General features: G+C 45.6%; 1 protein-coding gene across 1 annotated transcript in view; it reads left to right on the top strand.

Annotated features, from left to right (window-relative positions):
- LOC128736833 (uncharacterized) overlaps nucleotides 1-25858 on the top strand; it is a 49719-nt gene that overhangs the window by 15203 nt on the left and 8658 nt on the right. Inside the window, exons 2-5 of the mRNA XM_053831327.1 lie at nucleotides 16389-21501; nucleotides 21565-22241; nucleotides 22305-22431; nucleotides 22490-24577. Of these exons, the coding sequence (XP_053687302.1) occupies nucleotides 16446-21501; nucleotides 21565-22241; nucleotides 22305-22431; nucleotides 22490-24577 (7948 nt within the window). The 5' untranslated portion in view covers nucleotides 16389-16445. The remainder of the gene's footprint in view (nucleotides 1-16388; nucleotides 21502-21564; nucleotides 22242-22304; nucleotides 22432-22489; nucleotides 24578-25858) is intronic.

The following is a 25858-nucleotide window of genomic DNA, read 5'->3' as shown; positions in this document are numbered from 1 at the left end:
AAAAATTTTGACGACCGGTCGCAGACGGACGTTATTTACACGGACCTTTCCGCTGCTTTCGACAAATTGAACCATCGAATCGCCATCGCTAAACTGGACAAACTCGGAATCGGAGGCTCGTTGCTACGATGGTTTAATTCCTACCTCTCCGATCGCCACCTGGAAGTTAGCATCGACGGGTTCACCTCCAGACCTTTCACTGCTAACTGGAATTCCACAAGGTAGCCATCTCGGACCTTTGGTTTTCCTCATCTACTTCAACGATGTCAACTTCCTGCTTAAATGCCCGCGACTCTCTTTTGCCGACGACGCCGCGTTCCTGCAAGAGCAGCTACTGATTTTTGCAAAATGGTGCACAGTTAACCGCAAGCGACTAAATTCCGACAAATGTGAAATAATTATATTCTCAAGTAAATTGAACCCTCTCGTTTTCGACTACATGCTATCAGACGTGCCTCTACGCCGCGAAAACTGTGTCAAGGACTTGGGAATACTGCTTGACTCCAAGCTTGAGTTCAAACAGCACATCGCATATATTGTCGATAAGGCCTGCAGAAATCTGGGATTTATCACGCGGATCGCCAAGAACTTCAACGACATCTATTGCCTCAAAGCTCTCTACTGTGCTCTTGTGCGGTCCAACCTTGAGTACTGCGCCCTTCTGTGGAGTCCTTACTACCAAAATGGAGTTGATCGAATCGAGTCAATGCAGCGCCGATTCATACGTTTTGCACTTCGAAGATTGCCCTGGAACGACCCCTTTCAGCTGCCTTGTTATGAACAACGCTGCAGACTCGTCGATCTTGACCCGTTGAACACTCGTCGCAACGTGATCAGAGCAATGGCTGTCGCCGACATGCTGACCTCGGCCCATGTATACTCGCGAACCTCAACATATACGTCCAAAGTCGTGTTCTACGCAACGGTCCATTTCTGCGTGTACCGCATCGGCGAACCAACTATAGCACATTTAGCACAATCATCGATCTGCAACGCCATTTCAATCGATTTATACATAGCTTCGGCTTAAACGTCGGCCGCGAGGTACTGAAAACTCGTTTCCTGGTACTAGCACGAAGATTCTAGTTTAAGTGTATCAGTAGGACCAGTAGGCCTGTTGATATTTTTATACAAATAAACAAACAAATCTCGTTTACACTAACGAAAACATGGCTTCCTGCCAGCTAGTTGGCTTCTCCAGTTAACTTGTGTTGTTATGGGCTACAGCTCTTCCGTTCCACGGACACCAAGAACTCTCCGCCAGATCTCGCTCCACCTGGTCTAACCATCTTGCTCGCTGCGTTCCTGGGCGCCTTCTTCCTACCGGATCTGAGGTAAACACCATTTTTCCACGGTAGTTTCCTGGCATTCTTGCAGCATGTTCTGCCTATCGTATCTGCGTCTTGACAGGGTACACTTTGTACGGGGCCTTAATCTGCTCGACCGCAATTGCTTGTTGTGAAGCCCATAGTAAGCACGACTTCCGCTGACAAATACGTCTCCGAATCTTACGGCTGATGTCATTGCCGCCGTTACTAGTGAGCCAAGGTAGACAAATTGGTCAACTAGGGTTTATTTCTAATGCCCGTCGTAGTATGGCTTTACTATTCTAATTTTCATTATTTGTTGAATGGATTTAATGAATAGTCCAAAAGTTCTTGTGCTGATTTGACTAAAACACACTTATCTTCCGATCTGTGAACTTTGAAATCACTGAAAAGCGACTATTAAAGCATATTATTGAAATTACGCATGTGAGTTTATTTCTTAAATTCGTCGTACCATTTTAAAATCCGTCCATCAAAATTTTTCATCGACCGAACTGAAAATCACAACAATGTTTACGAAACTAATGCGCATGTATTTGTGTAGGACGGCATGACAAATGTTATTCAGCAAAATTTCTGCAGGTCAGGCAAGTTTTTCTGGCTGTAGAATAACGACAATGCCTTGCGTGAGTTATTTTCATTTATGAATGACGGAATTAAAACGATTAGTCAACATTTTCTTCTTCGTCGCACGAAAAAACGTAGGAAATTTGGCTGGTACTTCTTTAATGATAAAAAGCATTTAAATAGATCTCAGCTCACTTTGATTGATCGCCACCATGCAATTTAAATGGGCGGAAAGCCGAAGGAAGACAAATGAAGACATTTTTCCTTGATTCGTGAAGACTTTTCAAAAAATCACCTGGCATCCCTGCTCACGCACTGCACGGTGCAGACTCGCACACATTTTCTAACAATATATCTAGTTAAAGTTTTGCCGTACCTCGAAGCCAGCAAAATGCACATTTTTGTACCAAAAATCTTTGGGAATCATCTCCTTAACCCCACACTTTTTGCAGCAAAGATAACAAGCTGAAACTTCCAGGAAAGTTTTGTTTTAGTTTAACTGAAAACCCGCAGACATGTGTCCACCTTCCAGCGGCAAAGTTACTAGTTTGAGCTGACTTAAAATTAGTAAGATTTGTTATGTTTATACGGCTGTAATTTTGTTGTATGTAACATCTAAGCTTTGTGCAAAAACAGGTCGATTAGATTATTTCTCAATCTTTGTTTCTTTGGATTCAAAATGATACCTCAAACATAACTGTCCATCGATACTCGATAGAAGAGGGCGTTTTCGAAACGTTGGTAAGAAATAGGTTAAGAATCTTTAATATGTGTTCGTAAAACATGAAGAAATCTAACTTTAGTTTTCAGCAGCTCGCATAAGCCATTCTAAAGGATTAAAAACTTAGGCCAGAAATCACCCAAATAAGCTTGATATTCGAGTTTTGAGGGTCAGGGAAAAATATTTGAATCATCAGGGAAAGTCAGGAAATTTTATTTTTGGATTTGAGTCGACACCCTGATTAAGATACCTTGTATGTTCGAATCTTGGCTGGGAGAGTTTGTTAAAGTCCATAGAATCGAGTCTCTGACGCGGCGAGGGCGTTGCTAGCAACTTATCCTATATGATTTTCTACATCGCTCTTGAGGTGGTGATTTGCCACGTCGACGGCCATCTGCGCTAGACTGAAAGCGGCGGCTAGGAGATTTGGGGGTTTAAAATGAACGCGTCGAAGACCAAATACATGAATGACAAAAGCTCAAATGGATCTAGCGTTCGCTGGTAATCGTAATCGTTAACGGCCACGAACCAGAAGTGATGAGCTCGTGGGATCGTTGGTAGCTGCCATCGACATCGACATCGGTCTACGGTGCCCTTCGCAAAACGCTGCGATTAATAGGCATAAGCCACCGTACGAACCTGACAATGTACAAACCCTCTATTAGACCGATAGACCATGCTCACGGAGGACTTACGCGCCTCGACCTTTGGCGGAGTACAAGCTGAAAGCGAAGAGTAGCGGAGGGGCATGAGTCAAGCGCAAAGTCGGTAATGTACAGTGAACCACCGGTCAAGTCGTAAGGAAAAACGGTTTTAAAACAACCCCAAAGGCACCGGCACAGAGGGACTCAACGTGCGAGTAAGTAAAAAATTGCGACTTCAGAGACGCCTGGGAAACTAGTGACGAGGAACCCAAAATCAAGTTGAACGGAGCTTAACACAGCACGAACCACCCCAACACTAAACTGCTGAAGACGGCGAGAAGGTACGATCCTCGTCCAGCACCGTACAATTTCTTGTGCTCTAAACAGCTGCCTGTGAAATTTCAAGCTTGAAAGTGTAGAACAAATTTTCTTCTGGAGGGGGTTTGAACCCCTAAACCCCCCCTTCGCTACGCCAATGCTGCACAGCTCTTTCCGGTCAATCGTATCATATGCGGCTTTGAGTCAACGAACAAATGGTGCGTGGGAACTCTTTTTTACGGCCTTTTTGAAGGATCTGCCGCCGTAGTTAATACTCCGTGGCAGATCATCTTTTTCAAAGTTTTTTACTGGAAGTTGTTTCGTCTGAGTGTGTCTGCGTTTTGACAGATATTTGAAAAGCCAACAGTAACCGTTTACAAGGTGTAACGGGAAGCGGACTGTATCCAAATTGCAGGAACCAATAATCAACTTGGACTGAGAAAACTTCGAGCGTCGCACGTAATAAACCAAACACGGTTGCTGACAAAAGAGGAATAATGCTTTATTCGTATTTTCTTGCTAACGGTTTTTTTGTACATAGGTATTGGTAACTTTAACTATATCGCGTCAACTCATTTTCTCTCTATTCTCTTTCTACTCAGTATCGGCAAGCGCAATGGGGGGCGCTTGGATACTCAAACATCATCCCCCCCTGAGGCCACGGCCTCAAGTAGAAGGCAGAATACAAAGCTTATGTATAGGTCGTTGATACAAAGTTTGTCCCCTTTTCAAAGTCACTGTGCGAACTACTCCTTCAGCATCGGCGTGAACCTCGATGACCCTAGCCAATTCCCATTGAGTCGGTGGTGCGTTCTCATTTTCACCAAAACAAGCTGATCAATAAGAACATTGGGCTGCACGGTGCGCCACTTGCCGCGCGGCTGCAAGGTATTTAAATACTCGTCCTTCCATCGATTCCAAACCACCTCCGTCGTTTGCTGCACACGCGAATTCAGGCAGGCCTCGATTTGACATAAAACGGTGCACAATTCTTCGAAGGTCAATGCTGTATCGCGCAGTTCGGCGACCAAAAGACGTGTGGCGCTCTTCACAGCGGCCTCCCAAATGCCGCCCATATGCGGCGCAGATGGCGGTATAAATGTCCATTTGATTCCAAGGTTTGCAAGAAAACGGCTTGCCAGTTTGTCCTTAGTTTGTATTTGATGCAGTAACTCCTGTAGTGAGCGGTCCGCCCCAACGAAATTGGTACCGTTGTCTGACCAAATTTCATTCGGGTACCCTCGCCGAGATATAAAGCGCTTCAACATACGTTGACAAACATACGTATACCGCAATGTAACCCTTCATAACCTTCACTCCTCGTACGCACGTTGCCTTAATCTTCAGTGGGCCTGCGTAATCCACACCGACGTGCGAAAATGGCCTAGTTGCCAAGACTCGTGCTGGCGGAAGACTCCCCATCAATTGGGTAGCAGTTTTCCCCTTAATACGAACACATCTGGAACAACTGTGAATAATTCTGCGAATCACTGTCTGACAACCAACGACCCAATACTGTTGATTGACTACCGCGGTTAGAAGTGATGGTCCTGCATGGAAGTTACGCAAATGCAACTCACGCACCAAAAGTTCCGTTGCTCGATGGTTTTGCGGCAGAATCACCGGATGTTTAACACTGTAAGGTTGAGACGAATTCTGTAATCTTCCACCCACGCGCATCGTACCACTGTCGTCCAAAAACGGATGGAGAGCTGAAAGCGTATGCTTAGCTCGCAAAGCTTCACCCTTCCTCAATTGTTCAAGTTCAGGTTGGAATGTGTCGTGCTGGACAGCTCGTGCCAGCTGTAACGTTGCTTGGTTGAGTTCACTCGGAGTAAGTTCTCCTATTCTGCGAGAATTGCTTTTATCAATATTGTACAAAAACCGGTTCACGAAAGCTAGACTCCGAATAACAAGCATGAAACTAGAACGTCTGTTCAGCAGTTGAAGTTCGGTGTCGTAATTCTGCCGTGTCGAAATCACTGAAACGTGGATAATTTTCTGTTGTCGCATTTCCAAACATTGTTCATCACAAGATTGCACTCGAGATAATCTCCATGTAGACTGATCATATTTCAACCATGGTGGGCCTTGAAACCACAAATCGAATCCAACAAAATCGGCCGGCAGCATGCCGCGACTTACGCAATCAGCAGGGTTGTCCTCACTGGCGACGTGATTCCACTGTTGACGTGGCAGATGTTCCAAAATTGCTGCCGTACGGTTCGCGACGAACGTTTTCCACTTCCTAGGATGCGAAGACAGCCACTGCAAAACGATGGTGGAGTCTGTCCACGCCCATTGTTCAATTTCCAAATGAGACCAAACCTCGGTAATAATTGCCATTAGTTCAGCTAGCAAAGCCGCTCCGCTGAGCTCCAAACGAGGAATAGAGACTTGCTTGATTGGAGCCACCCTTGATTTGGCTGCAACCAACACCACACTGATGTTACCATGAGCGTCGACAGATCGAGCATATACCACTGCAGCATACGCTTGCTCAGAAGCGTCACAAAATCCATGAAGTTGAATTTTCCCTTGATAGTGCAGTATAAACCGTGGAATTCGTATATCTTCTATACGATGCAAACCGTTTTTGATTTCGATCCACTCGTATTCTATAGCTGGGGGTACTTGATCGTCCCACCCAACATCGAAAAGCCACAAATGCTGATAAAGTATTTTAATTTTAACAATCACCGGAGCTAGCCATCCAAAAGGGTCAAACAATTTAGAAGAGTCAGACAACATTTTTCGTTTAGTATTAATATTGTCCACGGGAAAACAGACCTTGAATCCCAAGTCGTCATCTGCTGGATACCATAAAATACCGAGAGCTTTCACTGAATCTACCTGCTCTGAAATCTTGATCGCTACTGGAGTCGATTCCCCTGACACGAGTGCTTCCTTGTTGGACGACCACTTACGCAAGTCAAAACCCGCTGAAGATAATATTTCTGTCACTTGCTCCTTTAGCTGTTTGGCTTCTGCTTCGTTATCGGCTCCCGAAACGAAATCGTCAACGTAAAAATCCGTTGTAACTCGTTCAACTGCTTTCGGATAAACCTCCTTGTAGGATTCCGCTGCCTCTCTCATCGCTTGTATTGCCAAAAATGGTGCCGTCTTTGTTCCATAAGTAACAGTGCATAAACGATAATGCTTTACCTCTCCAAAGGCATTGATCCACAAAATCCGTAGGTAATCACGATCAGCTTCGTGTACCCAGATCTGACGATACATTTTTGCCACATCGCCGCAGAAACCTATACGATGTGAACGGAATCTAAGAGATACTGACCACAAATCCTCATTGTTGTTTGGGCCCGCTAGCAACCGGTCGTTTAGCGATACTCCTGAGGATGTTGGACAGGAGGCATCGAGAACGACGCGCAATTTCGTCGTAGAGCTATCCTTTTTGATAACGGCATGATGCGGAGATAGTAACAATCCGCTGGATCCCTTCCAATCTGATCAGCTGGTACTTCCTCCTTATGATTCAGCTCCAAATATTCTCGCATGAAGACCTCATATTCCTGCTTGAACTCCGGTTGGGAATCGAATCGCTTTTGTATAGATCTGAGCCGCCTCCTAGCAGCTGTCAAAGATTCCCCAAGTGGCGACTTTGAATCGTCGAATGGCAATCGAACAATAAAGCGCCCATTTTCGTCACGAGACAAGGTAGACTTGAAGTGTTCAAGTACCTTCATTTCCGTAGGAGTCATCGGCGGTTTGCGGCGAAGCTCCTCTTGTTCCCAGAAAAGTCGCAATGTATTATTCAAATCTACATCAACCAATAATCAACTTGGACTGAGAAAACTTCGAGCGTCGCACGGAATAAACCAAACACGGTTGCTGACAAAAGAGGAATAATGCTTTATTCGTATTTTCTTGCTAACGGTTTCTTTTGTACATAGGTATTGGTAACTTTAACTATATCGCGTCAACTCATTTTCTCTCTATTCTCTTTCTACTCAGTATCGGCAAGCGCAACGGGGGGCGCTTGGATACTCAAACACAGGGTCTTTGTTTAGTAAAGTGGAGGAGCATCTGTTGTAAATCTCTAAACTCTCCGTTACATCCATCTTCGTTGTTTATTACTTTTGCGTTGTCAATGGTTAGTGGATGGTTGTCGTTGAAGATTAGCTTAGCCACTTAGCCGCTAGCTTTTGTTACCTCTGCGCTCTGCCAAGTGTTCTTTAGTACGTGTTTCCAGATTTCTTCTAGTCTGGCCGATGTAAACCTTTTCGCAAAGTGGGCAGCTAATTTCATAAATCCCGGATTTTCTATGTTCTTCAATCGGGTCTTTAGTTGATCCCAATCCCAAGTTTTGCGATGGTAGTTTCGGTTGGTGAGACAAGGTCAATTCCAAATTTCCTCATTTTTCGACGGAGAAGGCGTGTCATGTCTTCGTTGTATTCTACTGCCACTCACTTAGCTCTAAGCTCTGGTGTTATTGGTGTTAGTGCTGTAAGTGATTTTTTGTATGCGTCTTTTCTTTTCTTGGAAATAATGTTCTGGATTGTCCTTTCCTTGTATCCGTTCAGTTTTGCAATTTCCAAAATGTATGTCAATTCTTTTTGTTTCCATAGCTCACTTAAGGTGAAATAAGCCGTCATCGATTCTGTCAATTTCAAAAGCAGTTTTTTTTGTTTGAAACAAAAATTCTTATCATGAAAATATATTGGTTGTGTTCAGATTGGCAAGAAAAATGCAGTATTTACATTTTAAAAACAGAGTCCCTTTTTTGAGCCCAAAAACTGCTTCCAAAATTGGGCACTCCGACGAAATGTTAATGACTGCTAATTTTCCGTTAACGGTAATGTTTCCATTCGTTGTATTTTATTTTTATTATGTGTCCATGTCCGCCGGTCCGGCAGAACAAAGGGATGAAATCAGAGATCTCCACTGCTGACGGTTACCCGCCATGGCTTTTACCTGTCGCCAGGACAGGTTCTCGTCTACAGCCCGGATGTCATTGGCTAAGCTCCGTCGCCATGAGCCTCTGGGTCTGGATCATTGGATATCCAATTATCAGGCCACCAGGCACGAATAATGTATCGCAGGCACCGGTTAATGAATACCTGCCGTTTTTGCGTTGTCTACGCTGAGACGCACCACGTTTCGCAGGCATACAGCAGTACGGATTTAACGTTTGAATTAAAGATTCGGGTTTTCGTACGTAGAGTGATCTGGTTTGAGCGCCAAATGTTTCGCAGACCTGCAAAGGCACCCTGGCCTTCCTGATCCGTGTGGCTATATCAGTCTTGGTACCACCATCGGGCGTTGTTTGGCTACCAAGATATTGAAAGGCGGCTACCTGCTCAACTTGTTGTCCCGCTACTGTGGTGTTGGTGGCATTGTCAGTGTTCACTACCATAGACTTAGTTTTCGCTACATTGACTGTGAGACCTGCTGCTTGGGAGCTCTCGGAGAGGTCATCTAACTTGCTCTGCATATCGTTTCGGCGTTGTGCGATCAAGACAATGTCGTCGGCTAGGTCGAGGTCATTTAGCTGCTCCATCGTTAGAGGATTCCAAGGCAATCCTCGATTTGGTCTACTGTCAATTGCTCCAACTAATATCTCATCCATAACGATGAGAAATAGAAGCGGTGATAAAATGCAGCCCTGTCTCACGCCAGCAGTAACCCTTATGGGGTCGGACAAGACGCCGTCGTGCAAAACCTTGCACGAGAACGCCTCGTACTGAGCCTCGATGAGATGGACTAGCTTATCTGGAACTCCTCTACGCCTAAGTGCGCCCCAGATGTTTTCGTGATTGAGTCGGTCGAACGCCTTTTCGAAGTCAACGAACACCAGCAGAAGAGGGTCCTGGAATTCGTTGATCTGCTCCAATATAATGCGGAGCGTTGTGATATGGTCTACACATGATCGGCCAGCACGGAATCCAGCTTGCTGCCGCCGGAGAGTAGCGTCGATCTTCTCCTGGATCCGGTTGAGGATTACCTTACAGTGTACTTTGAGAGCAATACAGAGCAACGTGATGCCACGCCAGTTACCGCATTCCGTTAGGTCGCCTTTCTTAGGGACTTTGACCAATATGCCCTGCATCCAGTCCACCGGAAAAGTTGCGGTTTCCCAAATATTGTTGAAAAGCTGATGCATCATCTGAGCTGACAAAGATGGGTCAGCTTTGAGCATTTCGGCTGAAATACGATCTATCCCTGGCGCTCGCCAAATATGGGCGCTAAAAATCTGAGTACCAAGCAACCTAGAACGCGCAAAATGAAAGACTGTCAGTACTCAAATCGCACAAAAAAGTCTCGAATAGGGGTAGAAGGTAGAAAACCGCAGATGATTATTGATCTCTTTGCAGCTGAATTCAGAGGTGTTTTTTCGGCCCTTTTTAACCTATAACAATTGAATCTGCTGCTGAATCTGTACCCTTTCTTGGTCATTCGCTGTCCCAAATCGAGTTAGATGATAATATGATTCAATATGTCCTTGACTAGAGGCACGTTTCCGAATTTTTGGAAATCTTCGTTTTTGTTTCCCGTCTATAAAAAGGGGATAAAATGCACATTGAAAATTATTGTGGTATATCTGCCCTGAGCTCGGTTGGTAAACTTTTTGAGCTTGCTGTATTGGATCGCATTTTTGGATTTTGCCAACAGTATGTTGTTGAGGACCAGCACGGATTTAAGCCAAAGCGCTCTACTGTGATCAACCTTTTATCGTTTACTTCTTATATAACAGATAGCTATAATCATTCTGAGCAAACTGATGCAGTTTATTTTGACCTAACAGCAGCGTTGGATAGCATTAACCACGAGATTGCCATAGCCAAACTGGAAAAGCTAGGATTCGGCGGCAGAGTTATCAGTTGGTTGCGTTCGTATCTCACTGGCCGTCGGCTAGCAGTGAAAATTGGTGATAATTATTCTGATGAATTTTTTGCTCCATCTGGGTTTCCCCAAGGCAGCCACCTAGGACCGTTGATATTCATTCTATACATAAATGATGTGAATTTTAAGCTCAAACTTTCCCGTTTGTCTCGTTCTATCGTATCAGCTCTATCGCCGTCGCCATGCTTGCTTCAGCAACAGTTAGACAGCTATGCAGACGGGTGTTGCACAAACCGTATGCAAGTTAATCCGAGTAAATGTGCCCCTATCACTCTTAAGAAAAAAATCAGAGGGGTTGTGTACAAGACACGACCGCATATAGGTGACGCAGGACTACGTAAGTCTCTTTGTAGTGATAGTAGCATGTATTCATGCTTGTAATCATTCGATTCTTCATGTATACATGCTATATGCAACATATATACATACTACATGCGTTGTATATAACATTTATCAAAGTAGTAACATTGCATACGTTCAATTCTCAAAAGATTGTGCATTTGAAAACAATTTAACAAAATCAAGAACACAAACTATTGCTTTCCTGCTACCATACTGAAATTAAAGATTGTTTTTATTACCCATGGTTCCCCACGTTGAAGCAATTTTACCAATTGAATCCCATTTTATCAACAGCACATCTTTTCAATACACTTCTAATGAAACGGGAAGCCTGCGTATTCGCGGGAAACTAACAGTCATTGACTTTTCGTCGGAAAGCCCAATTTCGGAAGAAGTTTTTCGGCCCAAAAGCGGGATTGTGTTCATAAAAATGTATATACTACATTCTTCTTACCAATCTGAACACAGCGAATATATTTTCATAAACCGAATTCAAACAAAAAAACTGCTTTTGAAATTGGCAGAATCGATGATGACTAATTTCACCTTCATACAGAGTCGTATTATAACCGAACACTACAGCTAGCACATTTTTCCAACACAGATATCAAATTCGCCGAGGTTTAATCGTCTCGCAGTAAAGAATTTGCGATCTGTTGGGACAATGAACTTGCGTCATTTTTTATGGCACACTTCCCTAACACAGACATCAAATTAGACTTGGTTTAATCGCGTTCGTCAGAAATCTGTTGGCACGAGGGGGCTTTGTCACTCTTTCTGGCGTACTTCCCAAGCAAGGACATCAAAATGGTCTAGGTTTAACCGCGGTGTTAAGAAATCTTGTTGAAATGAGGAAATTTGGTCACTTGTTTTGGCTTACTTCCCAAGCACAGATATAAAATTGGTATAGGTTTAGATCATCGCAAAGAATCTTCCAACCAATCACGAAGCGAGAATTCTGGTAAAACATAGGTTCATTATTTTCAATTTTTCATAGGTTCAACATCAAGAATCCATAATTTTCTTCATTTGGGTCAATTCTTAGAAGATTTTCCGATCGATTGGTGTAAGAATATTGAAAATCGATAGGAAAACCGCTGAGCTATTAGCGCTCAAAACCTTTCATTTTTCGTGACGCTCGCATTTTTCGATTTTTTGGAATGACACCCTATCTCAAAACTTGCCGTAAGACGTAGTCCTACGTCAAAAAAAGAACCTATCTCTTTCGACTACAAGCTCTTGGGCACTGGTACTGGAAGAACTAACTGCATCAAAGATCTAGGCGTGCTGTGCCCAAAAAAAGACAAGCGTTGGTCTCCAACTTCAAGCAACCGTGGTGGACCCCTCAGCTCCGAAACCTTCGTAACAACCTACGTAAAATGCGCAACCAATATTTCTTTACTAAAAGCGAATCTGATAGAGCTAAACTTCGGGAGCGTGAGGATGAGTATAAAGCTGTCCTTACCGCAACATATGACAACTATTTGCAAAGGATTCAGTCTGCTATTAAACAGGACCCCTCCTGTTTCTGGAATTTTGTTAAGAAACGCAAAACTGGCAACAATATTCCTCCGTCGGTCAACTTCGAAGGAACAACTTCTCATTCGAGCTCAGAATCAGCTAATCTTTTCGCTACGTTTTTCGAGGGCGTATTTGGTAAAGCATCACCCGTCCAGCGACACAACTGCTTCGAGCATATACCGTTCCGTGATATTAATCTACCACTAGTGCAGTTTTCTATAGACGAGGTTCGGAAAGCTCTTAAAGATCTCGATTCAACGAAAGGACCCGGAACAGACAGTCTACCACCAGTATTTTTAAAAAACTGCGCCGTTTCGCTTGCATCGCCGATTACCGCTATTTTTAACCGCTCAATCAGTAGTGGATCGTTCCCAATTGCATGGAAAATGGCGTCCATCGTGCCGATCCATAAGTCCGGAAGTTACAAATCGGTCACCAATTACCGTGGCATATCCATACTTTGCAGCCTCAGCAAGGTATTCGAAAAACTACTCCATACAACTATATACAGATCAGTCGCACCGATCATCTCTAACAGCCAGCATGGATTTATGAAGCATCGTTCGACAACATCAAATCTTATGTGCTACGTCACGGCGATTTCACGTGAGCTAGAAGCTAAGCGGCAAGTGGATACTATCTATTTTGATTTTGCGAAAGCTTTTGATACTGTACCACGCAATCTCATTATTGAAAAACTGAACTACATCGGATTTCCCTCATGGTTTACCGAATGGCTTTACTCATACCTATCCGATCGCAAAGCATTCGTTACAGTAAACTCCGTGCGCTCCAGAACATTTGACATATCGTCTGGTGTCCCTCAAGGCAGTGTGCTTGGCCCGCTCATCTTTATAATTTATATTAATGACCTGGTCGAGCTGCTGTCATCATCGAAATTATCGTTTGCCGACGATCTAAAAATCTTTCGGGTGATTGGTGCCCCTGCCGATTGTGTCGCATTACAGGAGGATATTAATCGTCTGCTAGTCTGGTGCAAGGTTAGTCAAAAGAGGTTTTCTGATGTTCAAATTTGTTTTTCACCCCCGCTGGGTTACCCTTGACGATCACCGAAATTTTCAAAGCGGAATCGGTTGAATGTATAAACAACGCCGATGGTTGCTAACCAATCGTTCCGCGCACTTCTGTTCTACAAACTGTGAAAACTAGATCACCTATTTCAACTCACCTTGGTCTGGTGCAGTGACAACGGCATGCGTGTTAACAGCAATAAGTGTAAAGTAATATCATACAGTCGCCGTAACACCGTTTTTCTTCATCAATACAGCATGGGACCGGATTGTCTGGAACGTGTTAACTCTATTCTCGACCTAGGCGTTACTATTGACTCTAAATTGAGGTTCGACGAGCATATAAGTAGAGTCACTGCTAAAGCATACACCGTGCTTGGTTTTATGCGACGCCATGCGTCTGGATTCACTGACGTTTATTGCCTCAAGACGCTATATTGCTCTCTCGTACGCAGCATTTTGGAGTATGCTTCCCCGGTTTGGGCTCCTGCACACGTAACACAGATCCTTGCGATTGAGCGGATTCAGAAGAAATTTGTGCGATTCGCCTTGCGTCAGCTACCGTGGAATGATCCAGTCAATCTTCCCAGTTACATAGACCGTTGTCAACTGATTAGCCTGGATACACTCGCAGTCCGGCGCGTCAAACAGCAGCGTCTATTTATATTCGACCTAATAACAGGCAATGTGGATTGCCCGGAACTCCTGTACCAGATACCGTGGAATGCACCTCCTCGTCGGCTTCGCAATCCACCGTTATTGGCCATCCAATTCCACAGAACAAATTATGGTGTGAATAATTGTTTTAATGTCTGCTTGCGTTCCTTCAACGATGTTTGTAATGTGTTCGATTTTACTCTGTCTAGAAATGTGTTTAGTAGTAGAATCCGAGGCTTAAGTTAGTTATTAAGTAAACAATCTGTACGACGTAGTCGAAGATGGTGAAATAAATTAAATTAAATTATCCAGCAGCATATTTCATATGTAATCGGGAAAGCCTCTAGAAATCAAGGTTTCATGTTCCGGTTCGCTAAGGATTTCAGTAACATCTATTGTCTAGAGTCTTTATACTGTTCACTGGTGTGTTCATCTTTCGAGTATTGCTGCCAAATTTGGAATCCACATTACCAAAATGGAGTTGATCGTATCGAGGCTGTACAGCGGAGGTTTGTGCGCTTTGCTCTTCGACACCTTCCCTGGAGGGATCCATTCCGGTTGTCCGTGATATTCTTGTGTCTGACGTCCTCACTGCTAGAACAGAGTGCCCAGCATTGCTCAACAGTATTCGCCTACAGATACAACTAAGAACCCTGAGAAGTTAAGGATTTCTACAACTTCCCGCACGGCGGACGAATCACGGCATGTACGGTAATATCGTTGGGTTTCTTTGGTCAATTTGTCCAGAGAAGTGTTCAAGCATAATCCCCCGAACAATATGCCAAAAATCAGTTCTAATGTTAATTGCGCAATTAAGAAATTACGGTGGGCGCCTGCGCAGTACAATTCCGAATTGAGTTATTCGGGGGATTGCTTTATAACTGTTTTGGTTTGCACCATGCAGGCTTTTCCGTCCTGCCGGAAATTTAAAGAGCACAGACAGCACAATAGAAATGGGCCTAAAATAGTCGCAGCAACTTCATCATTCCTGGCGACTATAAAACTCAAATTGAATAGCGTTTTATTAAAACAAAAATGCACTCAGATATTCTGTAAATGTTATTCTACCAATTGGTATAAAATCTTGTCTCGAATAAATATAGCTTCAACGTATTTCCTGAATATTGGTCAGGTTACCGCCTAATGAGCCGAATATACCTACAAGAACCCTACGTCAGGTGATTACCCATGCACTAACCGCGAATCAGCAACCGCAATGAAATCCTGAACTGCATCACGCAAAAGGATTCTTCAGCCACACCAGCAAACTTGAGGCTATTTTAAGTACCCAAAAAATAAGTCATGACATCCAAGTGTGTGAAGTCCCGAGAAAACTACGCGAAATCCGATGTCGTGCCATTTACCTACTTGACTGACGGTTTTGTTTTCCAATTCAGGATGACAAAATTGTAAAATAACATGAAATGATCTCGAAAAAAAAAGGTTTCATTTTTTTTGTGCTAAACGTAATATTAGACAGCAATTTAAATTGCAAAATAAATTGAATGTCTTTGCAAAAATGACGATTTCCCAGCGGCTGCAGAAAATTCCGGGAATTGTTTTTCTTCCCCCTACTGGAGAACCATCCAGATAATGTGCAAACATCACATTTTCTAAGTTTCGCAGTGTGCTGCTGTTACTCGAGCCCCGTTCGTCTGTTACTAACTCGGAGCTGGTATCGGACACAAAGCCAAAAGCTTTGCTATCCCCAGAACAGAAAAAAGCCACGCACTGCAAATGGTAATATAATTTTCCGAAAAAAAAAAGTTCCACCTAGCATTATTATATTGCAGTCTGGCTTATTTGATTCGCTTCGCCCGCAACTTATTGTATCACTACCTATTTATATGTATATAAATATTAAATATGCAAACACAGCCATCATCGTCATCGTCATCACCTGTCGTCGGACTCGGAATCGGTTTCGATCTGTGTTGTGTGCTGCAGTTGTGAGGTGTTTTTTGTCGTCATTTGTCTACCGCCGGTCAACCGTTGCCCTGGCTGAGGTCTTGTTTGCGCCCACTGCACGAATGAAAATCCTAACTGATGAATTATAATATATACAAACCTCCGGCAGGAATGCATCTGTTGTCCTTTCGGTCGATGATAATCCCAGCTCTAGTTCTGGTAAAATGTGGAAATGCGCATGGATGAAATATTTCACATATGTATAGCGCGCTGGATGGAACAGCAATCGTCATACAGCACAGCACTTCTCGTCACTTGTACATAGAAGGAGAGCAAAGTAAACCAATTCAGTCGGATTCGATTGCAGACCTCCTCCCACGATTGCAGTCGTTCCATTCCCGAGCGGGCGGTGGGTGTTTGGGAGGTTCATTTTGATGCTCAACATTGAATGGCATTTTAAATTATGTTCTGTCTTTCTCTGTTTCAGATATTTGTAAAATAATTAAAATGATTAATGCGGTGAAATAATCGATAATCCTATGCAATGGATAGTTCCGGCAGTAATCATCCCCCGGGTCCTCTGGGTGGAGAAGGCAAACCGGATGTCGATGGTGACGTGGGACCTCCACCGACGGGAATACCTCCGATGCATCCCGGAGCAGCAACACCTTCCCCTGGCGGTCATTACGCTCAACACTACGGTTACGGTGCCCCACCCACAATGATGGATCACCATCATACAAAGGACCCTTACTATCATCATGCTGCCGCAGCAGCAGCCGCTGCCTCACGCCATTACGATCCGTACACGATGCATGCGCCCTACCATTCGTATCAGCATTCCTACCACCATCAACCGCCCTACGGTGGCCACGCTGCCTATCATCATCAGACAGCCGCTGCCGGTGGGTACCCGCCGGTAAGTAGCCACCACTCTCTCATGCCACCAACTGCTGGTTATCCTGCATATCCCAATGGTAACCAAAATGCGACGACAGTTCCTCCTCCGGCTGCTTCAATTTCTCTACCGTCAGGATTCCAAAAGTCCCCGGAAAAACATTCACCTCCATCTTCCGTCGAGCCGAAGACTGTTTCTATTCGAGACGATAAAAATATGCTGATTGGTCCCGGCTCCGCCGGGCAGGATTCCACCGATAGTGCTTCAGGGATTCCTCCGAAACGGAAAATAGAAATTCTAGATAATGTGCTAATAAAAAAGTCCAAACAGGAATTGGAAGCCGAAAAGCGGGACATCTTTTCCCCTCCTAGTTTGGGTTCCTTGGAACCGGCGGTGCCGCCGGTTACAGTCGCTTCTTCTCCCGTCGTCACGGCTTGCAGCAGTGCCAGCACTGCCAACGATGCCAGTAAATCTTCCTTTCAAATATCGAATCTGCTTGACGATAAACCATCAAAGGCAGAACCTGCTCCGCAGGTCAAAAGGTCTACCCCGCCACACACATCGCCGCCGCCTCCACCACCACCACCAGCTCTGCCACCGGCGATGCCGATAGTTGAACCTCCAGAGGAGGCCCCCAAAGAAGAGCCTAATAATCCACCAGTGACAGAGGAACAACCACCCTCTCCTCCTGCTGTGAAACCTGAACAGGAACCACTTCCAGCATCAGCATCGGTAGAGACGGCCCCTTCCGAAAAGAAAGAAGTCGAAGAAAAAGATCCTTTAGCATTACCGCCAAAACCAGCGGACGCGGAAGAACCGACGGCAGCCACCTCGGGCGGCGCCGCCGCCACCGCCAGCGGTTCGCAGCAGATGGACTTTGATATTTCCGAAAAGCTAAAAGAGATGGGTGAAATCAGCGTTAAACCGGTTTCGAAAACTGATGCCAGCAGCGCCAGTAGGGCCAAGGAGCTAGAATGTACCGAGGAGATTTCCTTGGAAATCACGAAAAAAGATGCGGCAATGCGAAAGGTGTCCAACCTGCGGAAAAACATCAAAGAAGTGATGGACGATAATCAGCTGGACGCTTCCACGTTGGCTGCCCAGCGGCAGGAGTTGGAACGGTTGGCTCGCGTTCAGGAGCAGCAGCGAATCATTCGGGAAGTACAGCGGCAGCTGGCCCTGGAGCGGCAAACCAACAAGACCGAACAGAAGGTGATGCAGTTCCTGCAGGGTCATGCTTCGATTTTGAAAACGCAACAACCGGGCACTTCCACACCGGTGCGGGTGGGTTACGTTAAGAATCCGTTTGAAACACGTGGCAGACCGCCGAAGGCGCGTCCGATTCAGACCAACCTGACACCGTCGGTCAGTATTGCGCCGGTGAAGGCTTCCGCTGGCAGCGCTGGGAGCGCTTCACTGGCGGCACAGATCCCGTCGATACCGGTGCGAGCCTTTGATGATATGATCGACTCGGAGGAGGATTACGATGATGAGGATGATGAGGAGGAGGATAGTGAGGCGGAGATTTTGCCGCCCCCGGAGAAGAAGGAAGTGGTGACAATCGATTCGTCGTCGGATGATGATTGTATTGTGTTGTCCGACGATGAGGAAGAACCGGAGGATGATTCGGACGATGATCCGCAGAACAGTGGACTGCATGTGAATGATTCGTACAATGTTCCGGATGAACAGGGTCGGGTGGTGATCAATGTGGGGCACGCTGAAGGTGAGGAGGACATATTTCTTGCTCCGCAAATTGCACGGATTATTAAACCGCATCAGATTGGGGGTGTGCGCTTTTTGTTTGATAATATTATTGAGTCGATCGAGCGGTACGACACTTCGACCGGGTTCGGTTGCATTCTGGCCCATTCGATGGGTCTTGGGAAAACGCTGCAGTTGGTCTGCTTCTGTGATATATTTTTAAGACACACGAGCTCCAAGACGGTGCTGATCATTATGCCTATCAATACGCTGCAGAATTGGCTGAATGAGTTCAATACTTGGTTGCCGGAGGATCCGGAAGCGAGCGCGCTGAAAAATCATGGCGAAGTACGAGCGAGGAACTTTAAAATTTTTATTTTGAATGATAGTCATAAGACGCTCAAGTCCCGCGCGAAGGTTGTTCTGGAGTGGGCTAAAAGCGGGGGCGTTTTGCTGATCGGTTACGAGATGTATCGGCTGCTGAGCCAGAAGAAGATGACTAAGAAGAAAAAGAAGAAGAAGGGTGAACCGGCGGTCGCCGAGGAAGAGAAAGAATCTACCGAAGAGCAGAAGAATATGTTTGATGAAATCCACGAGGCGTTGGTTAAACCTGGGCCGGATTTGGTCGTCTGTGATGAAGGTCATCGGATTAAAAACTCGCACGCAAGCATTTCGGTAGCACTCAAACAGATCAAGTCCAAACGACGCATTGTTCTGACCGGTTATCCGCTGCAGAATAACCTTCTGGAGTACTGGTGCATGGTGGACTTTGTTCGGCCAAATTATCTCGGAACAAAGACTGAATTTAGCAACATGTTTGAACGCCCGATCCAGAATGGGCAGTGCATCGATTCCACTCCGCAGGATATCAAACTTATGCGCTATAGGGCTCATGTTTTACACTCGCTGCTGCTGGGTTTCGTACAACGACGGTCCCATTCCGTTCTGCAGACAAGCCTGCCGCAAAAAGAGGAGTACGTTTTGCTAATCCGAATGACCGAGTTTCAACGCAAACTGTATACGGTTTTCATGAATGAAGTCGTACGCACGAAGGCCGTTCCGAACCCGTTGAAAGCGTTTGCCGTCTGTTGCAAGATTTGGAACCATCCGGATGTTTTGTATAATTTCCTAAAGCAAAGTGAACGTGATTTGGATTTGGAAATAGAGGAAGCTGAAGCGACACCCGTAAAGAAACCACCCGTTGTTTTGGGTTCTCCTCCCGAGCCAGTAAAAACACCCGCTCTTCCTGCTCCTGCTCCTGCCCCTGCTCCTACACCAGCTCCCGAGAAAAAGAAGGAAGAAAAAGAAAAGAAAAAACCCGGTAAGAAACCTTCGGCTCCAAAACCCCCCAAGCCATTGGCTTTGAAAAAAGATGGAACCCCCCGGAAGCCTAGAACTACCAAAAAGGAGCTTGCAATGAAAAGTCAAGCCATCGGAAAGGACGGCAAAATGGTACCAGCTGCTACGGTCAGTCCTAGCACTTCGCAAAAAGATCCACCAGCATCGGAGACGACAGCACCGGTCGCTCCAGCTGCAGAACCGACAATTAAAACTGAACTAGACCCCAATGCAGTAAAACAAGAATACCCAAACTATCCCCAACAACAACAGCAACAGCAGCAGCAGCCTAACATGTACCCAGGTTATCAAAATCAACAAGGAGGTTATCAACAGAACCCTTCGACTGGCCCACCACCGGCGCCATACAATTATAATCAAGGAACGATGAATCAGGATCCGAACAATTTCAACTACGGAAACCAGTATGCATCCGGTGATCCATATCAAAACTATGGCAACAACTACTACGGCCGCAACGATTACAACTACAATCAAGGTTACGGCTATGGTTACGATCAGAACTATCAAAATAACTACTCATCAAACAACTATCAAAACTCGAACTATTGGGGCAATAACAACTATTACCAACAGCAACCAAACAACTCCTACAATGGAAATTACTATGGAAACACCAACCAGTATGGCTATCCCGATCAGCAGCAGCAGCAGCAGCAGCAATCCCAGCAGCCGATGGATCAACAATACAATCAGTACGGAACACCGCCTGCTGCGCAGCAGCAACAGCAACAACAGCAGCAACCTCCACCGCCAATGGGACAAGAGCAAAAGTGGGATCCAAACCAGCAGCTGGCTCCGGTTCCTCCGGTCGATCCAATGTACCAACTGCCACCACAAACGGCTGAACCCGTTCCAAATATCCCTGTCGATCCGGCAGTCACGCAGCAGCAAGCGAACGCCCAGTTCGCCGATCAACCATCGTTGGAAGATCTCAAGGAACCGGTCGTCAAACCGGACCTGATGGATGTGAAGGAGGAAAAACCAACCGAGATAGTCGACATGGATACCAAACTCATTACGAAGGTCGAGGAAATTAAGGAGGAATTTAAGACCGAGGTTAAGAGTGAGATTAAAACGGAACCGCTCGAGGTAGAGGATAAAAATGTCAAAATGGAAATCAAAATGGAAAATGTTAAAACGGAAGCGGACGTAAAGTCCGAAACTGCGGATGAGCAGCAGCAGGACGTTGCTAAAACTGTTTCGGATGAAGCTGACGGTAAGAAAGCGGACGGTGATAAGGTAGCAGCAATCGAGCCGAAATCGGAAGGTGATGAAGCTAAACTAAAGGACGAACCGGCAAAGGTCGAAGACGAAGGCAAAGGAAAGGAAACGAAAGATGGTGTTAAAGAGGCCGGCACTAAAACGGCAAACGGGAAAGATAAGGACAGCAAAGATAAGGATGAAATCCCGTACGAGTGGGCGTTCGAGTTGATGAAGGGTTACGTGCCGGATCTGATGGAAAGCTCGCCGAAGATGGAGATCTTTTTCCACATTCTGGTGGAAAGTATCAAACTCGGCGATCGCATGTTGGTCTTCAGCCAGAGTTTGCTGACGCTAAATCTGATCGAACGGTTTCTGCAGAAGCACAAGATTCCCGGAACGGAAAACTACTGGGCGAAGAACTCCAGTTACTACCGTAAGTAGGCCCGTGAATCAACTTAGCTAGTAATTTTTACAAGTTTTTGTCTCAATTTTATAGGCTTGGATGGTTCGACGGCAGCGCAGGAACGCGAGAAGCTCATCAACGAGTTCAACTCCAATCCGAACATTCACCTTTTCCTGGTATCGACCCGGGCGGGTTCACTCGGCATCAATTTGGTCGGTGCCAATCGAGTGGTGGTTTTCGATGCCAGTTGGAACCCGTGCCATGACACGCAAGCCGTCTGCCGGGTGTACCGTTACGGGCAGAAGAAGCCGTGCTTTGTGTATCGACTTGTGATGGATAATTGCTTGGAGAAAAAGATCTACGATCGGCAGATCAACAAGCAGGGTATGAGCGATCGCATCGTGGATGAGTGCAATCCGGATGCCCATTTGTCGATGAAGGAGGTCACTAGTTTGTGCTATGACGACGGGGAAGAGAGTGAGGTGAAGGACTTCAGTGACGAAAAGGACAAGTTTATAGACGTTGTGATGCAAAGTATGCTGGAGATTTATTCCAAGCAGCTTACGAAGGCTCCGTTTGCTCACGAGAGTTTGCTAATCGATAGAAAGGAGAAGAAACTTTCCTCCGCCGAGAAACGACAGGCTCAACGAGGCTATGAGCTGGAGAAGCAAGCGGCTACCAAGCCAAGCTATTCGTACACTTCGATGGGAACGACCTATCGGGCCATTAGAACCCCCGATGGGTCAATCATTCATCGACCGGTAGCTTCGGTGAGTTGGTGCCTAGTATTGGGAGGGTAATTGCTAATTGATCGTTTACTATTTTGCTACTAGGTGCGTCCCATGCAGGCTGGTGATTCCGGTAAGAATGCGATTGGTGGCAATCGACCGACGAGGTGGATTCCGGCTGAAGTCTGGCAGCGGCAGGGCATGACTGCTCAAGAAATGACACTTCCAATAGGTTAGTTCTTCTATAATTCACTATTGATTTTTAATTTAACCGGGGGTTTCTCCTATAGATGTGGTCATTCCAACAAGTTCAGCGGACAAGTCGAACATTGTGCTGAAGGCAGGCCAGAAAGTGATGGTGCTAAAATCTCCGAAGGGTATTTACATGCAGTTGGAAACAGGTAAAATAATTGCCATCCGGACGGCTTTCAAGGTTGGCCAAAACAAGGACGGTGCGGCAAAGGGTGTGGGTCCTCTGGCTTCGGCAACTGCTGCCGGGCGCAGAGCAAGTGCGACTTCAACCGCTACGAAAGTTTCCTCTGGACTAGCGTCGAAAGTTGGTCTGGGAGATTGCTCGGAAGGAAATTCACTGAGCATTCCTTCCAATTCTGACGATGAAGAGAAATCCGATTCTAGTATTGTTCCTTTGGATCCAGACAGCGAGCGGGAATCGATGAACGTTGACGACTACCCCGAGAAAGGTGAAATCGTCGACTGTGACATGAAGAGTGACGAGCTGGAGGAAGGCGAGATCCGTGATGGAATGGTAGGCTGCAGAAGAAAGAAAATTCCGCTTGCTAGCGTTGCGTCCTTTTCTAATGCTGCTTCCGCGGGTGGTATTGCCGATCGTGGCAGCAAATTTCCTATGATTCAATCGGCTTATTCACTTGCACCTCAGAAACAAAGTTCCACTAAAAACTTTCAGCAGTCTGGTAATCATATTCCAGTTCCTAGCCAACTTCAGCCACCGGCAACAGTTACAATAGATGATGAAATCCCACCCCTTCGTGAGAAGGTAGTTTATAAGCCGAATTTGGTTGAGAGAAAATCCAAAGTTTCACAATCGTCGCTGAAAAACTACAGGCACAAAGCTGGAAAAACACCAGACGGCGGCTCTGCCGCAACAAAACTGCCTGCTGATGCCGAGTGTGCTTCCAACCACCGTTCTACGGCACCACCTAATCCAGGCAGTGCAGTTCATGCTGCTGCCCCTGCAGTGGAGCCCCAGCAGACCGTAAATGTTCCTCCACCAGCACAAATACCAGTAACAGCTGCCACTGATACGCATCATTATCCAGGAGCAGGCCGGCAGATTCCGCCCCATCAACTTCCGCAGCAGAATCAACAACAACAACAGCAGCAACAACAGCAACAACAACAACAGTATCAGCAATCTTCCACATATTCTTCGTCACATCATCAACAATCAAATTACGGTGTGCCAAATGCCGCGCCTGTCCCTACTGGCAAGAATCCGATACTCCATCAGCCGCAACATATGCATTCATCATCGTACGGAACATCGCACAAACATCAGCCGCAACCGGTTCCTTCCACACATACTCAACAACAATCGTCGTGGAATCCCTACACAGGGACCTCAAGTTCCGCCTCCTACTACGGCTCGCAAACGCATGCCCCGCCCCCTCCTCCGCCATCCCAGTATGAATCAAGTCTCAACTTCCTGGAGAAAACGACCTCCGCCCTAATCAACAATCAGAATCAGAACGAATTCCAGACTTGTTTAAGCAACATAACGCGTTCCCCGACTCCCACCGACAACTTCATGGAGTACCAGCCGAAGGCAGCTTCGGCTGCCTCGGGGGGTAAGAAATCCGCTGCCAAAAAGCCTCCCAAGCAGCCGAAAAACGACTACCAGGCGGCGAAGAAAGCACTCAGCAAACGCAACAATCCATCGCCCTACCATCCGGTATCGTCATCCTCCGCATCCTCGTCACCTTCACCGTCGCCGGCCGTGGTAATGAACCACAGCCAGAACAGCAACAGCAGTTCACTGAGCGGTTCAGCCACGCCGGTGTCCTCGCAGCAGCAGCAGCACGCAATGCCGACCGCAACTGCCAACAGCACCGGAGCATACTCCGGTTACCCGCCGCCCCAGGTGTCCACCGCAACCACCGGCGGCGGTTACTACGATCAGTATTCGCAATCGCAACTGTATCCGCAGCAAACTCCACCGCAGCATCCACAGACTTCGATCGCGGCGGCTGCCGCTACCGCACCCGCACCGGCAGGAATGTACGGCGGTACGACGATGCCACCACAGCAGCAGCAGCAACACCAGCAGCAGCAGCAGCAGCATCAGCATCAGCACCAACCGTACGGAGGAGGAGCAGCTCCTGTGTCTTCCTCCTACAATGGTAAGTGGAAAAAATTTCTATTTGATTTTCTTAAGAATAATATCTGGTGTATGGCATGGCATGGTACAGAATTTGCTTTCTAGCTTTCTTAATTAGATGATAGATTTGATTTAGTTATATTTGTTAGCCGCTCCGCTTCAATATTGATTTGTCGCCAAGAAATTTGGGCTATTTATCAAGTTCTTTGTATCCAGCGATCCGCCCAACTGAAGCTTGAAAAGAAAGGCCACATATTTTTAAACATCAACCAAGGGCTCTCATTGAATATGGTCTTAAATATCAGAATTGGCTTGCGGAGTTGTCTTACACAACATTGTATATTTGCACACATAAAGAACGAAGCCAACCCATTGTCGTTTCATTCCCACTTTTTATTTTCTAAAAATTAACTTTTCAATCCTCGACCATCTCAAGTGGTTCCGGCTTGCTCAACAGGCTTAACACTCAACTCAAGGGCCAAGTGGCCGCTTCTTACATAGCATCAGTAGCATAGAACATAGAACAACGCAGTGCGATGTTCTAGTAGGTGCAACTATTCCAATTATATTTCTTCCGTTGACAAATTTCATTCCCAACTTCCAAACAACTGCAAAAGTTTCTAATCCGTTAATTTACTACCAGAACGTGCGTGGACTTCACACTAAAAATGACGATTTGCACCTTACTGAACCTGAATTTAACTGTTCGCAAACACCGGCCGTGAAACAAAACGTTTGAGACTAAAGCAGACTATATATTTATTTGAACGATACAAACGCGACCTTCTTCATCAACTTTTGTACATGTTATGTTTTCTCTTGAGAACAATCAAAGCAAAAAAGAAAAATTACTTGAACCCATCTGTGATTTGAGGTATAGAAAGGCACATGAACATCATCCCGGCCCTTGAGGCAGGTGCCTCAACCGCATGGAAGTGATAGGTACAAGCTTGTGAACTGATCTTTTTTACTTGGTCTGTTCTCGCCGAAGTATTCCAGTACGCGCAATATTATACTGGTCTGATGTGTTTTGTTTTTCACCGCGGCGGACTCCCATGTTGCAGGTGGTATATTCTCGTTTTCTAACAAGAACCAGTTGACCCACCGTCAAATTCTGCTGGAAATTTTGCCATTTATCCCTCGGTTAAAGCGTCATATTCGTTCCTGCAACGAGTCCATATATTATTATTATTATTATTAATCAACGGGCTCGATTTGGCCTCAATGATTGTCAGGTTAACATAAAAATAATCAAGTCGAATTAAGTGAGTAAAATTCTATCAAACGTATACAAACAGATCTT

This window comes from Sabethes cyaneus, chromosome 2, assembly GCF_943734655.1.
Source record: "Sabethes cyaneus chromosome 2, idSabCyanKW18_F2, whole genome shotgun sequence".
NCBI lineage: Eukaryota > Metazoa > Arthropoda > Insecta > Diptera > Culicidae > Sabethes > Sabethes cyaneus.
The sequence above is the reverse complement of the archived record's forward strand: the minus strand, read 5'-3'. Positions and strand labels throughout refer to the sequence as shown.